Source organism: Culex quinquefasciatus, chromosome 3 (assembly GCF_015732765.1).
Source record: "Culex quinquefasciatus strain JHB chromosome 3, VPISU_Cqui_1.0_pri_paternal, whole genome shotgun sequence".
In the NCBI taxonomy this organism is placed as follows: domain Eukaryota; kingdom Metazoa; phylum Arthropoda; class Insecta; order Diptera; family Culicidae; genus Culex; species Culex quinquefasciatus.
This window is the reverse complement of record NC_051863.1, coordinates 163,977,984-163,992,729: the sequence shown is the minus strand read 5'-3', so window position 1 is coordinate 163,992,729 and position 14,746 is coordinate 163,977,984. Positions and strand designations below refer to the sequence as shown.

Below are 14,746 nucleotides of genomic sequence, written 5' to 3'. Positions count from 1 at the left end.
CTTTCGGCGCGCCACGCCCGCGAACTGACAATTAAAATCACCTCCTAAACTAAACCTGTGATAACTTTAAAATTTGGGTTCCAAAAGTTGCGTCTTTCAATCACGATAATTTTGGTCCCCAAAAATCATAGGTCTTCGCTGCCATTTTGAAGTTATTGTAGTTCTAGTGAAAAAAAGTCGTTTTTTTCATTTTCGTAATTTTCTTATTTTCTGCACAAAGCGCGCCGAAAAAACAAGTTTTAGTTTAGAAGAAAATATAACACGTGTAGGCTACGTAAAATTTTCCAAGGAATCCGATAATAGTAATTCATGCAACAAGTTGCAAAAAGAGGATTTTTTCAGCACGAGTCGTACATTTATCCAACGAGGTTCACCGAGTTGGATAAATACGAAGAGTGCTGGAAAAATCAAGTTTTGCAACGAGTTCCATACAACATTTTTTGCAAATCCAAAAAACACACACTGAGTGAAATTTTATGTCAATTTTTCATGTATTTTGTCAATAAATCGTTTAAATCAAAAAAATGTTGAAAAGTGTTACTTTTCGAAACAAGTGCTGAAAAGTTCAACTTTTCAGCACCCATTTGAGTGCTGAAAGAAGAACTTTTCAGCATTTATTTTGAAAAGTGTTGCTATTCGATTCTCTTATTTTTGGTACAGAAAAGTAGGCTATTTTGTCGTTCAAGAATGACAGGAAAAGTAAGTAGTTTCACGACGGAATTGCAAAAAAAAATATTTTCAGACGTATGCTCTTTGGTGACCAAAGATTTCAAAGTTTGAACGACCTTTCAAAATGTTTGGCTAGATTGACGAAAATTACTTTTCTTTTGGAACCACCTTAGCATGGCATAGGTCACCGTAATGGCCAAACAAAAAAAAATACGGGTCTAATTCAAGCAAAACAATGTAAATGGGCCAAAGCCGAAGTGTAAACAAAGAGTCTTCCCTGCTCGTTCCTACTGTAAACATCCACAGACGTAAACAGGACAGACGGTTTCTTTACACCTCGGCATTGGCCCATTTACAATGTTTTGCTTGAATTATTTCGGCCGGTCCGAACACTTTTATTTACGGCCGTGCTGTTTTCGTAAGAATTGCTGCATTATTGTGATTATTTTCTCCAAACTTTGTTCTATCAAACCTGATTATACCTTAATAACCTTAATAATATGTGAGGCGAACTTGACAACCCAATTTGCGGAACGACAATTTTTCGGATACAACAAAGAAGAAAAAACAAGTAAAAAATTTCATTTGTAAAATATTTTATATTTTTCATTTGTAAAGCTTCCGCTCTCTGGATCTTTATAAAATAGTATTTTTTTCCAATATAATACAATGCAGCCACCCCCACTGGGGGCAAACCTCGAAGGGCCTTGCCATGCTATATCTCTGGCCTACTCGGATTGCTTACTATCGCAACTATTGATGTAAAACAATTGCTTCAAATCTTGGGTATTTCTCTCTGTCTATAAATAATAATGCCTACCAAGTGGTTTGTCCTACACGCTAACGCTTACACGCTAAAGAAATCATGCCAAACATAAAAAGAATTAAAAATAGCGGAAGAGCCGATAAATTAGAGACGAGGGTTTAAATTAATTTATACACACCAAAAAAAATTGATCCAATAGGAAAAACGATACCGAATTGCTTTGACTGGCGACTTTTAATGCTAGGTGTAACCATGGTTTCTAATGATTGCTTGGTTTTTTGTTTTATCTTAATGGAAGACTGTCGTGATTACTGTCGCGCTGTTCTACAACAAAAGGTTGAACTTAAACAAAATAAAATAGGGATGGATATTTACAAAGAATTTTCCACTAGTTTTTGTTTCGAGATACAAAAATTAAGAACAAGATGAAAAACACAAGGTTGGAACGAATGATGGATTAAGGCGATCTTAAATGACGATTTAAGGGGCTAATCACATGATTGTTCGTGTGAGCCTAGAGGTTAGGGGTTGAAAGCTTGTGCTACCAGTAGTTGTGTAGGATCTCTCTAGATACTAGAATATAATATATTAATTTGCTAAAGTTTTGAACTCCTTTCTCTCTTTTGTAGTGCTTGTTATCACGTTTTTTTTGGACCTTAACGATTATTCACAGCTAATGACACCGCTCTCCTTCTCTCACTCTTTTATTCCTCCTCTGACTTCTCCTGGAAGTAGCAGCAGCAGTAGCGCGTGTATTGTATCATTTTCTTTTGTCACCACCAATATCTGTTGCGTGTGTGTGTTCGTTGTGCTCTAGCCGCGCACAGTTTTGTATGACTAGTGTGGCGCGGCGCGTCACCTTGCTCCGGAGAAGATGCTCAAGGTCGAACGTCAAACGGGAAGGACAAACACACACGGCGCGTGTGCTGCCTCCTCAGTAGGCCGTGGACAACTATGCGCGCGCGAGAGGAAGTGACACACTCACACGTACACCGCTTACTTTGTTTCGCGCGTGCAAAGTGATAAAAAAAACTGTATTCTCTCTTGGGCGTTAAAAATACATTTTGCCTCGTGCCGCCGTCGGTCTTCTTCTTCTCAATCACACACTTTGTTGCCACGGGAGAGCGCGATACTTGACAAGTTTGTTGCTCGTGCGCTCGCCCTCTCCCTTACTCTCACGTTAACACTTTCTTCCGCCGTGCTCTTCTAGCGCGCGTTCGGCTTAGCCGAAGCGCTGCGCGCTGTCGTCGTCGCCTACTAATGAGTGTGGGAAAACAACCGAACGATTGTTGACTCGTGTGACCCTTTGACGTTCGCCTACTTTGTTGCCGTTGGCGCGCTATGCAAACTATTTCGTGATTTACAAAGTAGGCGCTACAACCGCTTCGGATCGGTTTGGTAGACACTTCCGGCGCGCGCGCGCTCTCCCTCGGTTACACTTTCACACACAGACACTTTGCGAACTGGTGGTTGAAGGTACTAATTGTTTCATGACTCGCTTTGGTGCGGGAACGAAAGATGACGTTTTACCACGGTCGCCACGCGGCGGCAGGCGAGGCTGGCTTGTCCTGAGCGCTGAGGTTCTGCTCCTTCTTCACGACCAGGGACAGTGGGCTGTCCGGGCTGTAGGATCGTGGGGCTTGGGAAGGGGTCTGCTGGAAGCGTTGGGGGTGGAGGTACTGCTGTTGCTGAGATTGGTCCTGAGACGAAACCGAGGACTGGCAGTCCATGGGCTCGTAGTTGGAGTTGGCCGGGCTGGGAGGGGCGTAGTATGGCGAGGTGGCGTGCTCCCGTGGAACGCGGTCGTAGCTGGAAGCCGACGAATGGCTGGACGATGCAGATCCGGTAGAGGCGGTACGGCTTGGGATTGGCACCAGCATTGGGACTGGGGCGGAAGCGGCTGGAAGCACGTACGCAATGCTGCCGTTCGGAAGCTTCGTCGGAATCAGGTGAACGCTGGAGCCGACGTTGTTGGTGAAGAAGATTCCTCCGTTGCCGGTCTGGATGGCGTTGATCTGGGCGGGGTGAGGAACCTGCGAGTTGTGGTCCTGTTCGGGCGAGCTTGGCGGCGAAGGCAGGATGTGAACTTGCACCGCAGACTGGCGAGGCTTGGGCATCTCGTTCTTTACACCGTTGATGCAGTTGCTCAGATGTGCGAGGAGTCGGCGCCGGGTCACCGGATCGATGTCCGGGAACCGGTTGACCTCCTGGGCGCACTCGCTGAAGCCAGCTTTGAACTTGTTCATCACGTTCGGATCCGTCGCCTGGGACATGGCGGTCTGTTGGCGCTGCAGATTCTCCAAGTGCTTCACCGTCATCTCCAGAATGTCTGCCTTCTCAAGCTTTGAGTGACGAGCTGGCTGTAAGGTCAAAGAGAAAAAGGGGAAACAAATCGTTAGTCTTCTGAAATCCACGATTTCGAGTTTCAAAACTCGCTCTTGCGGACACTTACGTCTTTCTTCATGGCATCCAGAATCAGGGTCTTCAGATCGTTCAGGCAGTTGTTGATCCGAGCACGGCGACGTTTTTCCATGATTGGTTTGTTACTCTGTAGAACAGAAAAGAAAGCAAAAATCCCACATAAGTACACCGCTCATAAATCAACCCAAAACAATGTCTTCGCTTAGCGGTGGCGCAACAAACCGCTTCTAAAAATATGATCCACTTGGCTCAGCGGGGGGAACCGCGCCGCCGCGATCTCAAAAGTGTTAATTTACGAACATCAACTCCCGCGACGGTTTGTCACGCGCTTGACTTTATCCACTTCTTGAGCACGCGTGGACGGTGAATTCCCACACGCGCCCCAACCGATCTGGAATTAGTCCGGTGGCGACGCGTGTGGGAAGTTCGCGATTGAGCACGTCCCCCCTGATTGGTGTTGGTTCTGGATACTTACTCTGCGATTGTCGGATGCTCGCTTGACCGGCTGTTCAGCCGGGGGCATCTGCAAGGTGGTCGGCATGGTGCCAACCTGCTGGGCTGCGGTTCCAATTCCGGTAACCATTGTGTTGTTGTAGTTGAAACGGTTTGCTGCTAAGGTATCCACAATTGCTGATTCACTGATTGCTTGTTCTTGTACACTTTTGTTGCGTTTGCTGTTCAAACTTCACTGCGATCCATAAAGATCGTCTCACACGTTCTGTAACTTGTTGCTGTTCCCCCACGAAAGGCACTGTTTGTCACCACTTGGCTTATCCTGTGCTCAAAGTGGGTTCTCACTTGTTCCGTTGTTCTGTCACGCACTTCTTCGTAATTCCGGAATTCTCACTTCCCCCGAAAACTCAAACGCTCTCTCACACGTTCCGTTCCGTTCGCCGGTCGCGACTGAAATGAGCTGCTACTGCAAGTCAAAGATTCTCAAAGTCCCGAAACGAAAGCAAAAGCTGAAACTTGCTGATGTTTCCCGAGAGCCGAACTATGTGTGTTGCTCTGTCGAGTGTTGAAACGATTCTGATTCTGGTTCGGCACGGCAGTGCACTAGCTCGACCCGAGCTTCTCCGTGTCCGCTTTGGTCTTCTGCTTCGGCTGTCTGCCTGTGCCGAGCGCTACCCGAAGTGGGCACGAGGCGGTGCGAGCGAAAGAGAGAGAGAGCGAATGCGCAGGAGCAGGCTGTGCGAGCGAGATGAAGCGCGGGCAGGCAGCCTGTTGATATCGAAGGATTAGCTGAGCGCGAGGGAAGAGGACGACGAAGAAGACGAACGACGGAAAGGTCCTGAATCAGTGTGTCCTGTGCGCAGAAGAGTGGGGATGAGCTCTATGACGGCACAAGCGGGAAACCCCCACCGAAATAGGGATTAGTGGAAGCTGTACGGTTGGATATACTCTGAATGAGGCAGCGAATCAATCCAAGTGTCTAAAAGTCTCAAATCTTAGCAAATCAATCACTAATATCAATGCTCCACACAGCAACTAACTCAGCAAAAACGTCACACCAACACATTCAAACGGGTGCAAACAGACGTCAACCGAGCCGTTGAGGAAGCTTCTCGGTCAGCACACAGCTCAAACATTGCTTAGGTGGCAGGTACCCGGGGGATCGGGATTGATCTTTTTCGGCAAGGCTCGAGTCCCTGAATGGACGGAACAACACAAAAAAGAGAGGCATCGCTTATGTTTTTATTGCCTTTGGGATGCGTTTTTTTTTTGTTTTCGCTCTCTTCCTTGCAAGTTTTTGGGCGATCGATTTCGTTGGTTTTTTTGGGACGATTCTTGCTGTTTTGGCTGACGATTGCTGGACAGGGTGAAGTTCAGCGTTCTGCCGCTAGATGGATCTGACGGTATTGAATTGAGAGTTTTGGATGATTCGCTGTAAAAAAATCTTGGGATTTACCTTTTTTGGCTGTAAGGTAGAAAGTAACCCCTTTTCGGGAATCAGGTCAATAACAATTTGCTCATCGCGAGGTAGAGATTTTGGAACAATAAGGCGCCGCGTTGCTAAAAAGAGGCTTGTTGGAGGAAGTACTTTAAGAACGAGGGGGATTGACCTACCTGTTGTGAGAAGTGGTGTCTGTTTTATTGCTATGCAACTGATGTTACTTTTTTATGTTTAATTAGAGCATCAGGTTTCTGGATAGTCCTTGGATAATTTTGAAATGGAAAAAGCATATATTTTAAATAATATAGTTTATGATTTGAAATGAATTAAAAACTTAAAATTTCAACTTAAAGAAAAAGAAAGCAATTTTCGTATGAAAAAATAATAAACTTCTAAAAAATTCAAATAATACATCATTTCATGCCAATTTGCATTTTTTGTTTCGTAAACATTTTGAATTTAAAAAAAATGTACTTGACATGTTCTCCAGGCTGGTATGAAATTTGATTTAATGATGTGATTGAATTCTGTTTAATATAAAGCTTCTAAAACCATCTTTTACAAACTTGCAAAGATTTATATTTAGATTTTAGTATTAACTCAATAAACCGAAATATTATGTTTTCAAGCACGAGCGGAAAAGCTCATCAAACCCGTCTCCGGAAAAAAACCAAAATATCTCAGGTCAGGAACCATTTTTTTTCAAAAACTGATCATTTCCCGAAAACAATGAATTCCCGTCGAATGCAACTAGGTAGATCGAAATTGGTCAATTTTTTGTAAAGAGAGAGCATTGAGAATTTCCATGACGTTACAGCGCAGTTACATTTGGGTAATTCTCTACCAACTCACACGAAATCGGGAAAAGTTGCCCCGACCCCTCTTCGATTTGCGTGAAACTTTGTCCTAAGGGGTAACTTTTGTCCCTGATCACGAATCCGAGGTAGAGACCCTAAATAGGGAGACTGGTCTAAGCTTGCTAAATCGATCTGGCAACGTATGTTTTGAGCTTGGCAACACTGATAAGTTTTGCTGGGCGTAAAGGCAAATGCTCGTTTGGATACGTCAAACTCGCGTCTGTTTGGGTACGTCAAATTCACTTCGTCCAGTCTCCCTATTTAGGATCTCTAATCCGAGGTCCGTTTTTTGATATCTCGTGACGGAGGGGCGGTACGACCCCTTCCATTTTTGAACATGCGAAAAAAGAGGTGTTTTTCAATAATTTGCAGCCTGAAACGGTGATGAGATAGAAATTTGGTGTCAAAGGGACTTTTATGTAAAATTAGACGCCCGATTTGATGGCGTACTCAGAATTCCGAAAAAACGTATTTTTCATCGAAAAAAACACTAAAAAAGTTTTAAAAATTCTCCAATTTTCCGTTACTCGACTGTAAAAAATTTTGGAACATGTTATTTTATGGGAAATTTAATGTACTTTTCGAATCTACATTGACCCAGAAGGGTCATTTTTTCATTTAGAACAAAATTTTTCATTTTAAAATTTCGTGTTTTTTCTAACTTTGCAGGGTTATTTTTTAGAGTTTAACAATGTTCTACAAAGTTGTAGAGCAGACAATTACAAAAAATTTGATGTATAGACATAAGGGGTTTGCTTATAAACATCACGAGTTATCGCGATTTTACGAAAAAAAGTTTTGAAAAAGTTACTTTTTGCGTTTTTCTTCGTTTCGTCGTCCGTGTCTGTCGCGGGTGACTATGAACGGCCATGATCGATGACGACCAACTTTTTCAAAACTTTTTTTCGCAAAATCGCGATAACTCGTGATTTTTATAAGCAAACTCCTTATGTCCATAAATCAATTTTTTTGTAATTGTCTGCTCTACAACTTTGTAGAACATTGTTACATTGTTACATGTTCCAACATGTAACATTGTTACATGTTCCAAAATATTTTACAATCGAGTAACGGAAAATGGGAGAATTTTTAAAACTTTTTTAGTGTTTTTTTCGATGAAAAATACGTTTTTTCGGAATTCTGAGTACGCCATCAAATCGGGCGTCTAATTTTACATAAAAGTCCCTTTGACACCAAATTTCTATCTCATCACCGTTTCAGGCTGCAAATTATTGAAAAACACCTCTTTTTTCGCATGTTCAAAAATGGAAGGGATCGTACCGCCCCTCCGCCACGAGATATCAAAAAACGGACCTCGGTTTCGTGATCAGGGACAAAAGTTACCCCATAGGACAAAGTTTCACGCAAATCGAAGAGGGGTCGGGGCAACTGCTGTGTGAGTTGGCGGAGAATTACCCATTTACAAATCGATTTCAACCTTGAGATATTCAATAGATACCGAAAAAAAATCCGTGCTTTTTTGTCTCTCTTTAGCAATTTCAATCTTGTCGTGCTATCTTGACACACTCTGAAAATTGATGTAAGTGCGACAACTGGCCAAAGGGATTTTAGGGCCGAACGCGTTTGACAGACGTAAATGTCAGAATACTGACGTAAATGCCCAGAATACTGTTAACATTCCTGGAATTTTTTTTTAGAAGGACCAATAAACCAAATTTCCAGTTTTTGCTTTTTGGGTGTTTTTGAAACCGCCTTGAGTCAGGGATATTGAAAAACACCCAAAAAGCAAAAACTGAAAATTTGGTTTATTGGACCTTTTCAAAAAAAAAAAAAAAAAACTCCAGATTTGTTATTGTAATGGGACGGGTCTCCGGCATATATAAAGCGAGTGAAGTCAAAATCGAATCAAGATCAAACCATGTTTTTGGCGCGTGGCTTTACTTAGGCTCGACTGGACATAAATTTCAAAAATAAATGATTTTTTTGTTTTTTTTTTCTTTTCTACATTTAAATTCAGGGGTCAACTAAGTGAATTTAATTCCGTCAAGCACCTAGTGTTGACATATCAACACTGTGGTGTTCAAAGCATTTTCGACTGAAATATAGTATGTATTCTGAAAGCCGTAATTCATTTTAAACCAACTGTTAGGACCCAAGTAACATTTTTAAACTTACAGGCTTTATCATGGTTCTGGCCTTCTTAAAAGCTTAAATGCTACTTGGGGAAGTATCAACTAATTTCATTTTATTTCAAAAAACTGAAGCTATTCAGTTTTTTAGTCCAGTTTAGTGTGTTGTCTGGTATAAGGCTTTCTAGGCCCAGTGAAAAAAATATAATTTAACTCAAAAATGACGAACTCCTCGTCACAGTGTCCTGATGCAAACAATGATCGAGCTGTAGCTGTCACAGCCCTGCGAAGTTTGTTGGCTGACATATCGGGCAGCCAGTCAAAAAAACCAGCTAGAAGTCTCCTGACAAAAAAACTTTTGCTAGAAAGAGATAGGAAACCTGATGCAAACAAACGTCCAGCTGTCATGTAAACATACTTTGAATGTGTTGGTAAATTTGAGACTAGAAAGCCTTATTGGATCGTCAAGTAGAACGAAATCTTGTTGATCTAATAAATTTAAAATGTCGAAAAATTTATGTAATATTGTATTGATCAGTCCCGACTCGATTATCCGAAGGCATCGGAAAAATTTCACTTCGGATAATCAAAACTCCGGTTAATCGAATCACGAAAAAAAATTTTTTTGTTGTCTAATTTTTGATTACAACTCAACCAACAACCAGTGATGTCAACCATCGCGACGCTCATTTTTGGTTCGCGGCACATTTTTCGTTTGTAGTGCTTTTCAGTTACGGAATTTACCAAAATTGTGTTCGAAGCACTAGCAGAACTCAACAACAGTAACATTTCTTCAGAACATTGTATAGCTATAAAATTCGTACGCAAAAAGTTACAAGAAGATTTCAGACCTCAGGACCAATGGTTCGCGATGCTTTCGTTTGCAAAACGCATTTTTGGTTGTAACTTTTTTGTATTCATAAAAAAATGTATTCATAAAAAAATAAAGTCCTTCATACACAACTTTGTCAAATTCAGTAACTGAAAAGCACTACAAACAAAAAATGTGCCCCAAACCAAAAATGAGCCTCGCGATGGTTGACATCACTGCCAACAACTCAATCAACATTTCAAGCTTTACTAAAATGGGGTCGTAGAACTCAAATTTTATGTTTAAAAGAAGAAAATGAAAAAAAATCGAACAATTTTCTTATACAAACCTTCGGATAATCGAGTCTTGACTGTATATGAAGAAGATAGTAAAAACTATCAAAAAAACAATTTGGGAACGAAATTTATGTATTTTTTTCATAAGACCAGGGATGGAATAATCGCGAAAAAATCGATTTCGCTTGCGAACCTTTTTCACCCGCAAAAGAGAGAGGAGGCAAATCACGCAACAGAAAATCGCTCCCGAAATTCTCCAAGAAAATCAATCTGCTGATGATCTTTTGTGAATTTCCTTGTCAGCACCACTCAAAAATATTTATTTAACTTTGTTTTAACACATTGCCCATCTGATGATTTTTTTAGATTCTATTTTTCGATCTTTTGTGCGCGGGAGAGGAGAGAGATTCGGATATTTTCTCTTGATGAACATCCAAAGATTTTTGTTTTTCCATCGCTGCATACGACCTTTTCAAAAACCACATGTAAAGAATATTGACAGCGCCTCTGGCGGAGACTTCAGGAAACTGCATGCGTGACAGACCCCTGAACAAAACGTGTTTGTTATTGTTTACATTGCGTGCTCTCGTTTTTGTTTATTCAAGGTCAAACATTAAAATGCATTTTTCTCGGAACGTCATAAAGCAACGTGCGACAAGTTAGCACGACAGCCTCAAAATGTAATATGCAATTTGGACCAACTTGTTTTGATGTTGAGAATAAGAATGTTGGAAATGGCTGTAATTGAAAGTTTTTCTAATGTCAGGAATAAAATTCTTAAAAAGTTCCAAAAACCAACAAGGTATAGTTTAGAATTTTCAACTATTTTTTTCCCAAACACCACCAGATTTTTATCCAGAATTTTTTTAAAATCAAGCAAAACAATGTAAACGGGCCAAAGTCAAAATGTAAACAAAGAGTCTGTTCTGCTCGTTCTTAATGTAAACATCCACTGACGTAGTTGCTTACACTTCGGCGTTGGCCCATTTACATTGTTTTGCTTGATTTTAAACAAGTTCTGGATATTAAATCTGGTGGTGTTTGGGGAAAAAACTGTAAAAAACTTTAAACTATACCTTGATGGTTTTTAAAACGACAACTAAAACAAGGGGACAAGTTTGAATTTGTTTTGGGCTCATGTTAGTACTTTCAATCTGAACGATTACACCGACCAACAAAATTTCTGCGCAGACTCTACTCGAGGGAAAGCATGAAGTTTGGGGTCACGTTTTTTTTGGGACCCCAAACTGTCCCTCGAGTTGAGCCTTCGCGGTCGTTTTTGTCATTTTTTGTAGGTCAGTGTTATGTTAGAGAGTCACGACCAACGTTATCGTAAGTTTTAAAATCAATGCAGAACACGCTGTTTCTAGTTATTAATTGCGTTCACGCGATTCACGTTGCAGTCATTTATTATATCCTGATATAAAACCTTCAAACGTCAAACTAAATTCACCCATTTGGAGTACTAAAATGGTAAAGTCAACACTGCTCTTCTGCTTGATCGTTGTCATTTGGCCTCCGCAAATCACAACCCTGCAGTCGATGACCTTCCAGCTGGAACGAGTTGAACAAATCGGTGGCCAAGGTTTGTCCGACTGGCAAATCCGCGTCCGAAAGTTTAACCGGACCACCTACAGTCTGAACGGAACGGCTATCCTGCTGCAGGACTTGGACGATTCTTACGAGGTAAGGCCCGACAATTATTATTTTGATCTAAGGGTGCAATGTGCTCAAGTCCACAGGTGGGCGTCAATTACGCGTACAGCTCACTTGGGAACAACCAGTTCAACGAATACCCGATGAAGCTGCCGCGGAAGAAGGTCTGCCGGTACATGGTTGAGGAATATCGCGAGTATCAGCACGTCTGGATCGGTTCCTCCAACACGCCGCAGGTCGATAAAGGTGCTCGGGTGTTTTGTCCGTTTCCCAAGGGAACGTACTGGGTGCGGGATATGGCCCCGGAAGCTGACTGGATTCCGCCGGTTGTGCCCACAGGGCTGTGGCGGATGACGGTTGGGGTTTGGAGAGGGGGGGATGCTCCGGTGTCTCAACTTGTGTTCTATTTTAGGCTTACTAGAAAGCTGATGACATGATCGAACCTGTAGGTTTTATGATTTATTGGTATGAGAAATCCTTTCCCAGAACATTTTTCCGCCACTTCAAAATATTGACCTGCCAAACAGCAGATTAGTCGTAACTCAAAAAAGATCAAATTCCTGATCTTTGAAACCATTTCCGCTCGAAATCCACCACCCGAGTCGGCATCCCAAAAAAAGACAAAGGTCCCATTGTTCAGATTCTCCCGATCCCGTACCCTTCCAATAAAACGGTCCAATCGTTCACCGCTCGTTCGCGCGTCCCAAATCCCAAACTCCTTAGAACAGAGAAGCAAAACACACCCGAAGAAAGAAAAGAACAAAAATCAAAATCCCAATTTCACAGTCCACTCGTGGCACGATCACCGCACGAACAACCGCCCAAAGCAGAGACCCTAAAAAGAGCTCCTTCAAGACCCGCGCGCGCGCTCGATCCCAGTGAAGATCGTCAGAACGAAGGAACAAACAAACGCGCGAGCGTGCGCGCGCGAACGATAACAAAAGGCAAGCCTTAACCGGAGGAGCCTCGTCGCGATCGTGTGGCGCGCACGTCCTGCTCACGATCGATCGTGCGCCGATCGAGCGCGCGCGCGGTTCAACTCATTGACGGCCACGCGAAGCCGCGAGAAAGAGACAACCGGTGGTTCGCTCCAGCGTGAGTTCCCCACGCGACTCGAGCCGAACGTGGCCCGAACGCGGAGGTTGGGGAAATGTGAGTTCCAGTCGGAGGGGGGCGCTCTCTCTGGAAGCCGAACGGGAAAGAGATGGCGTGATTGTTTTCTTCTTGGACAGTTTGCGATAAGGAGCCGGCGGTTGAGCGTGAGAAAAGAATTTCGGAGGAGCAAGTGGCGCGCGCGCGTCGGACCGGTAATGTGAGCTCCGGGGAGGTTTGGCACGGAATGACGGTGCTGCATCAGCGCAAAGTATCGGCTTCGGGATGCCCAAACGAAGGAATTGTGACAACTAATGCTGACGGATGCGGAGCGAGTCTTGGTTTGTGAGTGCATCACTCCGTGCCACGAAAACCAAAACAAAAACAATGGACTGTATCAGGAAAACCAAAACATAAACAAAGTCAGCTTCCATCGAAGTGACAGAGTCAGAGCTAGCGATTTTGACAACCGCACCACTACACACTCAATCGCGAGTACCTTAGGTAGAAAGCCATGGAGTTCTGTGTCATTCAATGACGGAGCTCCTGTCAAAATCGGCCAAATGTTTCACTGTTCGCGTTTGGGTGTACCATTTTCGCGCAATGGTAGTTTAATAATGAAGGGGTTAGCTATGAGGGTGGAGGTGGCATGCTTGGATAAATATTTGTATGACGTTTGATTCTGTTGGCGGGGTTGTGACTCAGCTGCAGTGGTATGTCAAGTGAAGCGTGACGTCGCGCCGTAGCCACGTGAGAGTGCTGGATTTGCAAATGCGTGTCTCAGTCTGGGTATTTTGCTGAGCCGAGCGGTTCTTGGAAGGTGTTTGGTTGAGTAAGTTGGCTGGATATGGGATACCTGTGGGATACGACGGTGTCAGCGAATCTTGGATGAATGAACGAGTCTACAGACTGTGCCATAAGATGGTACAAAGTTGACTTTTTTGTAATTATTGCAGAGCGGATTCTCACAAACGCTCAAAACATGACGTAAATCGCAGATATTTCAACGACTTGGTTGTTTTTCAAACTTGAAGACGCGGTACTTGCAGGAATGCCAGACAGCTATCTTCACCGTCATCGCATCGGTGGCCTGGGTGAAGACAACCGACGCGTCCCGCTCGAGTGAGAGATACTTTGTAATTAATTAGCTATTTTGTATTGGGACCACGGCTTTAACGGCTTTTCTGCGGCGGCACTGTCGGCGGCGACGCGCCGCCCGGATTAGTTTCTCACAGTTGTCTAATCCGACAGTTGCTCGGGAAAGGGTGCCGATTATACGCCCCGTCAAAACAATTTTCCTCCACGTGTGGCAGCGCTGATGAACGGCGCGACAAAATTAGTCGCAAGCTCGGCAAAAAAAGTCGGCTCGAGATTGTGAGGTAACCCGGGGCTGACTTTACAGACTCGAGTCACGACTCGCGTTCTGAGAAGGAAGTTCGGCCGGCCGACGTCAGGTGCGTGATGTCCGTAATGAACTTCACATCAATCATCCTGAGAGCTTGCGAAGGTGATACGACAAACATTTCAATCAGTCTGACGGCGAAGACGATCCCTGGACAGCTTAGACCTGCTAAGTAGCGGTGACTTGTCTAGGATTCGTGTCTCCGGAGAATAGAAGAGGTCCTTGGATAAGCCGAAAAAACAACAAACTTGTCGACCTGGTCGCTGATTCAGGACTAAATTCAGCTGACTTGAGCTGAAGTGTTGCCAAATAACTGTAAATGTTGTTTGATTGAAGGTAGATCAAGTTCAAATAATTGGCAACACTGCGGTCACCCCAGTGATTAGTCCCGACGGAGGTGTCGGAATGTGCTGCCTGAGCAGCAGGCTGGTCAACACTGCTGAACAACGAGCCGTAGATCATCTGCGCTCAATCCTTTACATAAACAACAGGTCCCACAGGATGCCGTAGAAATCGCAAATGAAAACAAAACTCGGATCAAGACAAGTTGCCAAGCCAACTCATTAGTTCAGACAAAACGCTGAAGATCCTTTGCGAAGGGGGGAGAAAAATCGTGTTAAAACAACATCCTGATCCTCGTCGCGACCCGTCCCCAGACGGGTTGATCCTTTGTGTGCCGTCACGTCCCGGGAGTTGTTTTTGTTTGGGCTTAAAAAATTGTCCGGCAAATCACTTCGACGCACCTGGCTAGATCCGAAGGGTTTTGTTTATGTTGACTGGGACGAAATTACT

The 14,746-nt window shown here is 43.4% G+C and overlaps 2 protein-coding genes across 2 annotated transcripts; one reads left to right on the top strand and one right to left on the bottom strand.

Moving 5' to 3' along the window:
- Positions 1 to 1,248: 1,248 nt before the first annotated feature.
- On the bottom strand, positions 1,249 to 4,899 carry LOC6036833 (protein hairy). Its single transcript, XM_001846772.2, has 3 exons — positions 4,332 to 4,899; positions 3,888 to 3,983; positions 1,249 to 3,795 (listed from the first exon to the last, which is right to left on the bottom strand). The coding sequence occupies exons 1-3, from the start codon at positions 4,437 to 4,439 to the stop codon at positions 2,962 to 2,964; spliced, it is 1,038 nt and encodes a 345-aa protein (XP_001846824.2). The 5' UTR covers positions 4,440 to 4,899; the 3' UTR covers positions 1,249 to 2,961.
- Positions 4,900 to 11,274: 6,375 nt separating this feature from the next.
- Positions 11,275 to 11,902, top strand: LOC6036832. Its single transcript, XM_038261325.1, has 2 exons — positions 11,275 to 11,490; positions 11,547 to 11,902. Exons 1-2 carry the CDS (start codon positions 11,275 to 11,277, stop codon positions 11,895 to 11,897), a joined length of 567 nt encoding a protein of 188 aa, XP_038117253.1. The 3' UTR covers positions 11,898 to 11,902.
- The last annotated feature ends 2,844 nt before the right edge of the window (positions 11,903 to 14,746 follow it).

Excerpts from the sequence above, each read along its gene's own strand:
- LOC6036833 (XM_001846772.2), bottom strand. The coding sequence starts at position 4,439 with ATGGTTACCGGAATTGGAACCGCAGCCCAGCAGGTTGGCACCATGCCG. Across the intron at positions 3,984-4,331 it reads GAGCATCCGACAATCGCAGA|AGTAACAAACCAATCATGGA; the intron begins GTAAGTATCCAG and ends TCTGTTCTACAG. Across the intron at positions 3,796-3,887 it reads TGGATGCCATGAAGAAAGAC|CCAGCTCGTCACTCAAAGCT; the intron begins GTAAGTGTCCGC and ends TTGACCTTACAG.
- LOC6036832 (XM_038261325.1), top strand. The coding sequence starts at position 11,275 with ATGGTAAAGTCAACACTGCTCTTCTGCTTGATCGTTGTCATTTGGCCT. Across the intron at positions 11,491-11,546 it reads ACTTGGACGATTCTTACGAG|GTGGGCGTCAATTACGCGTA; the intron begins GTAAGGCCCGAC and ends TCAAGTCCACAG.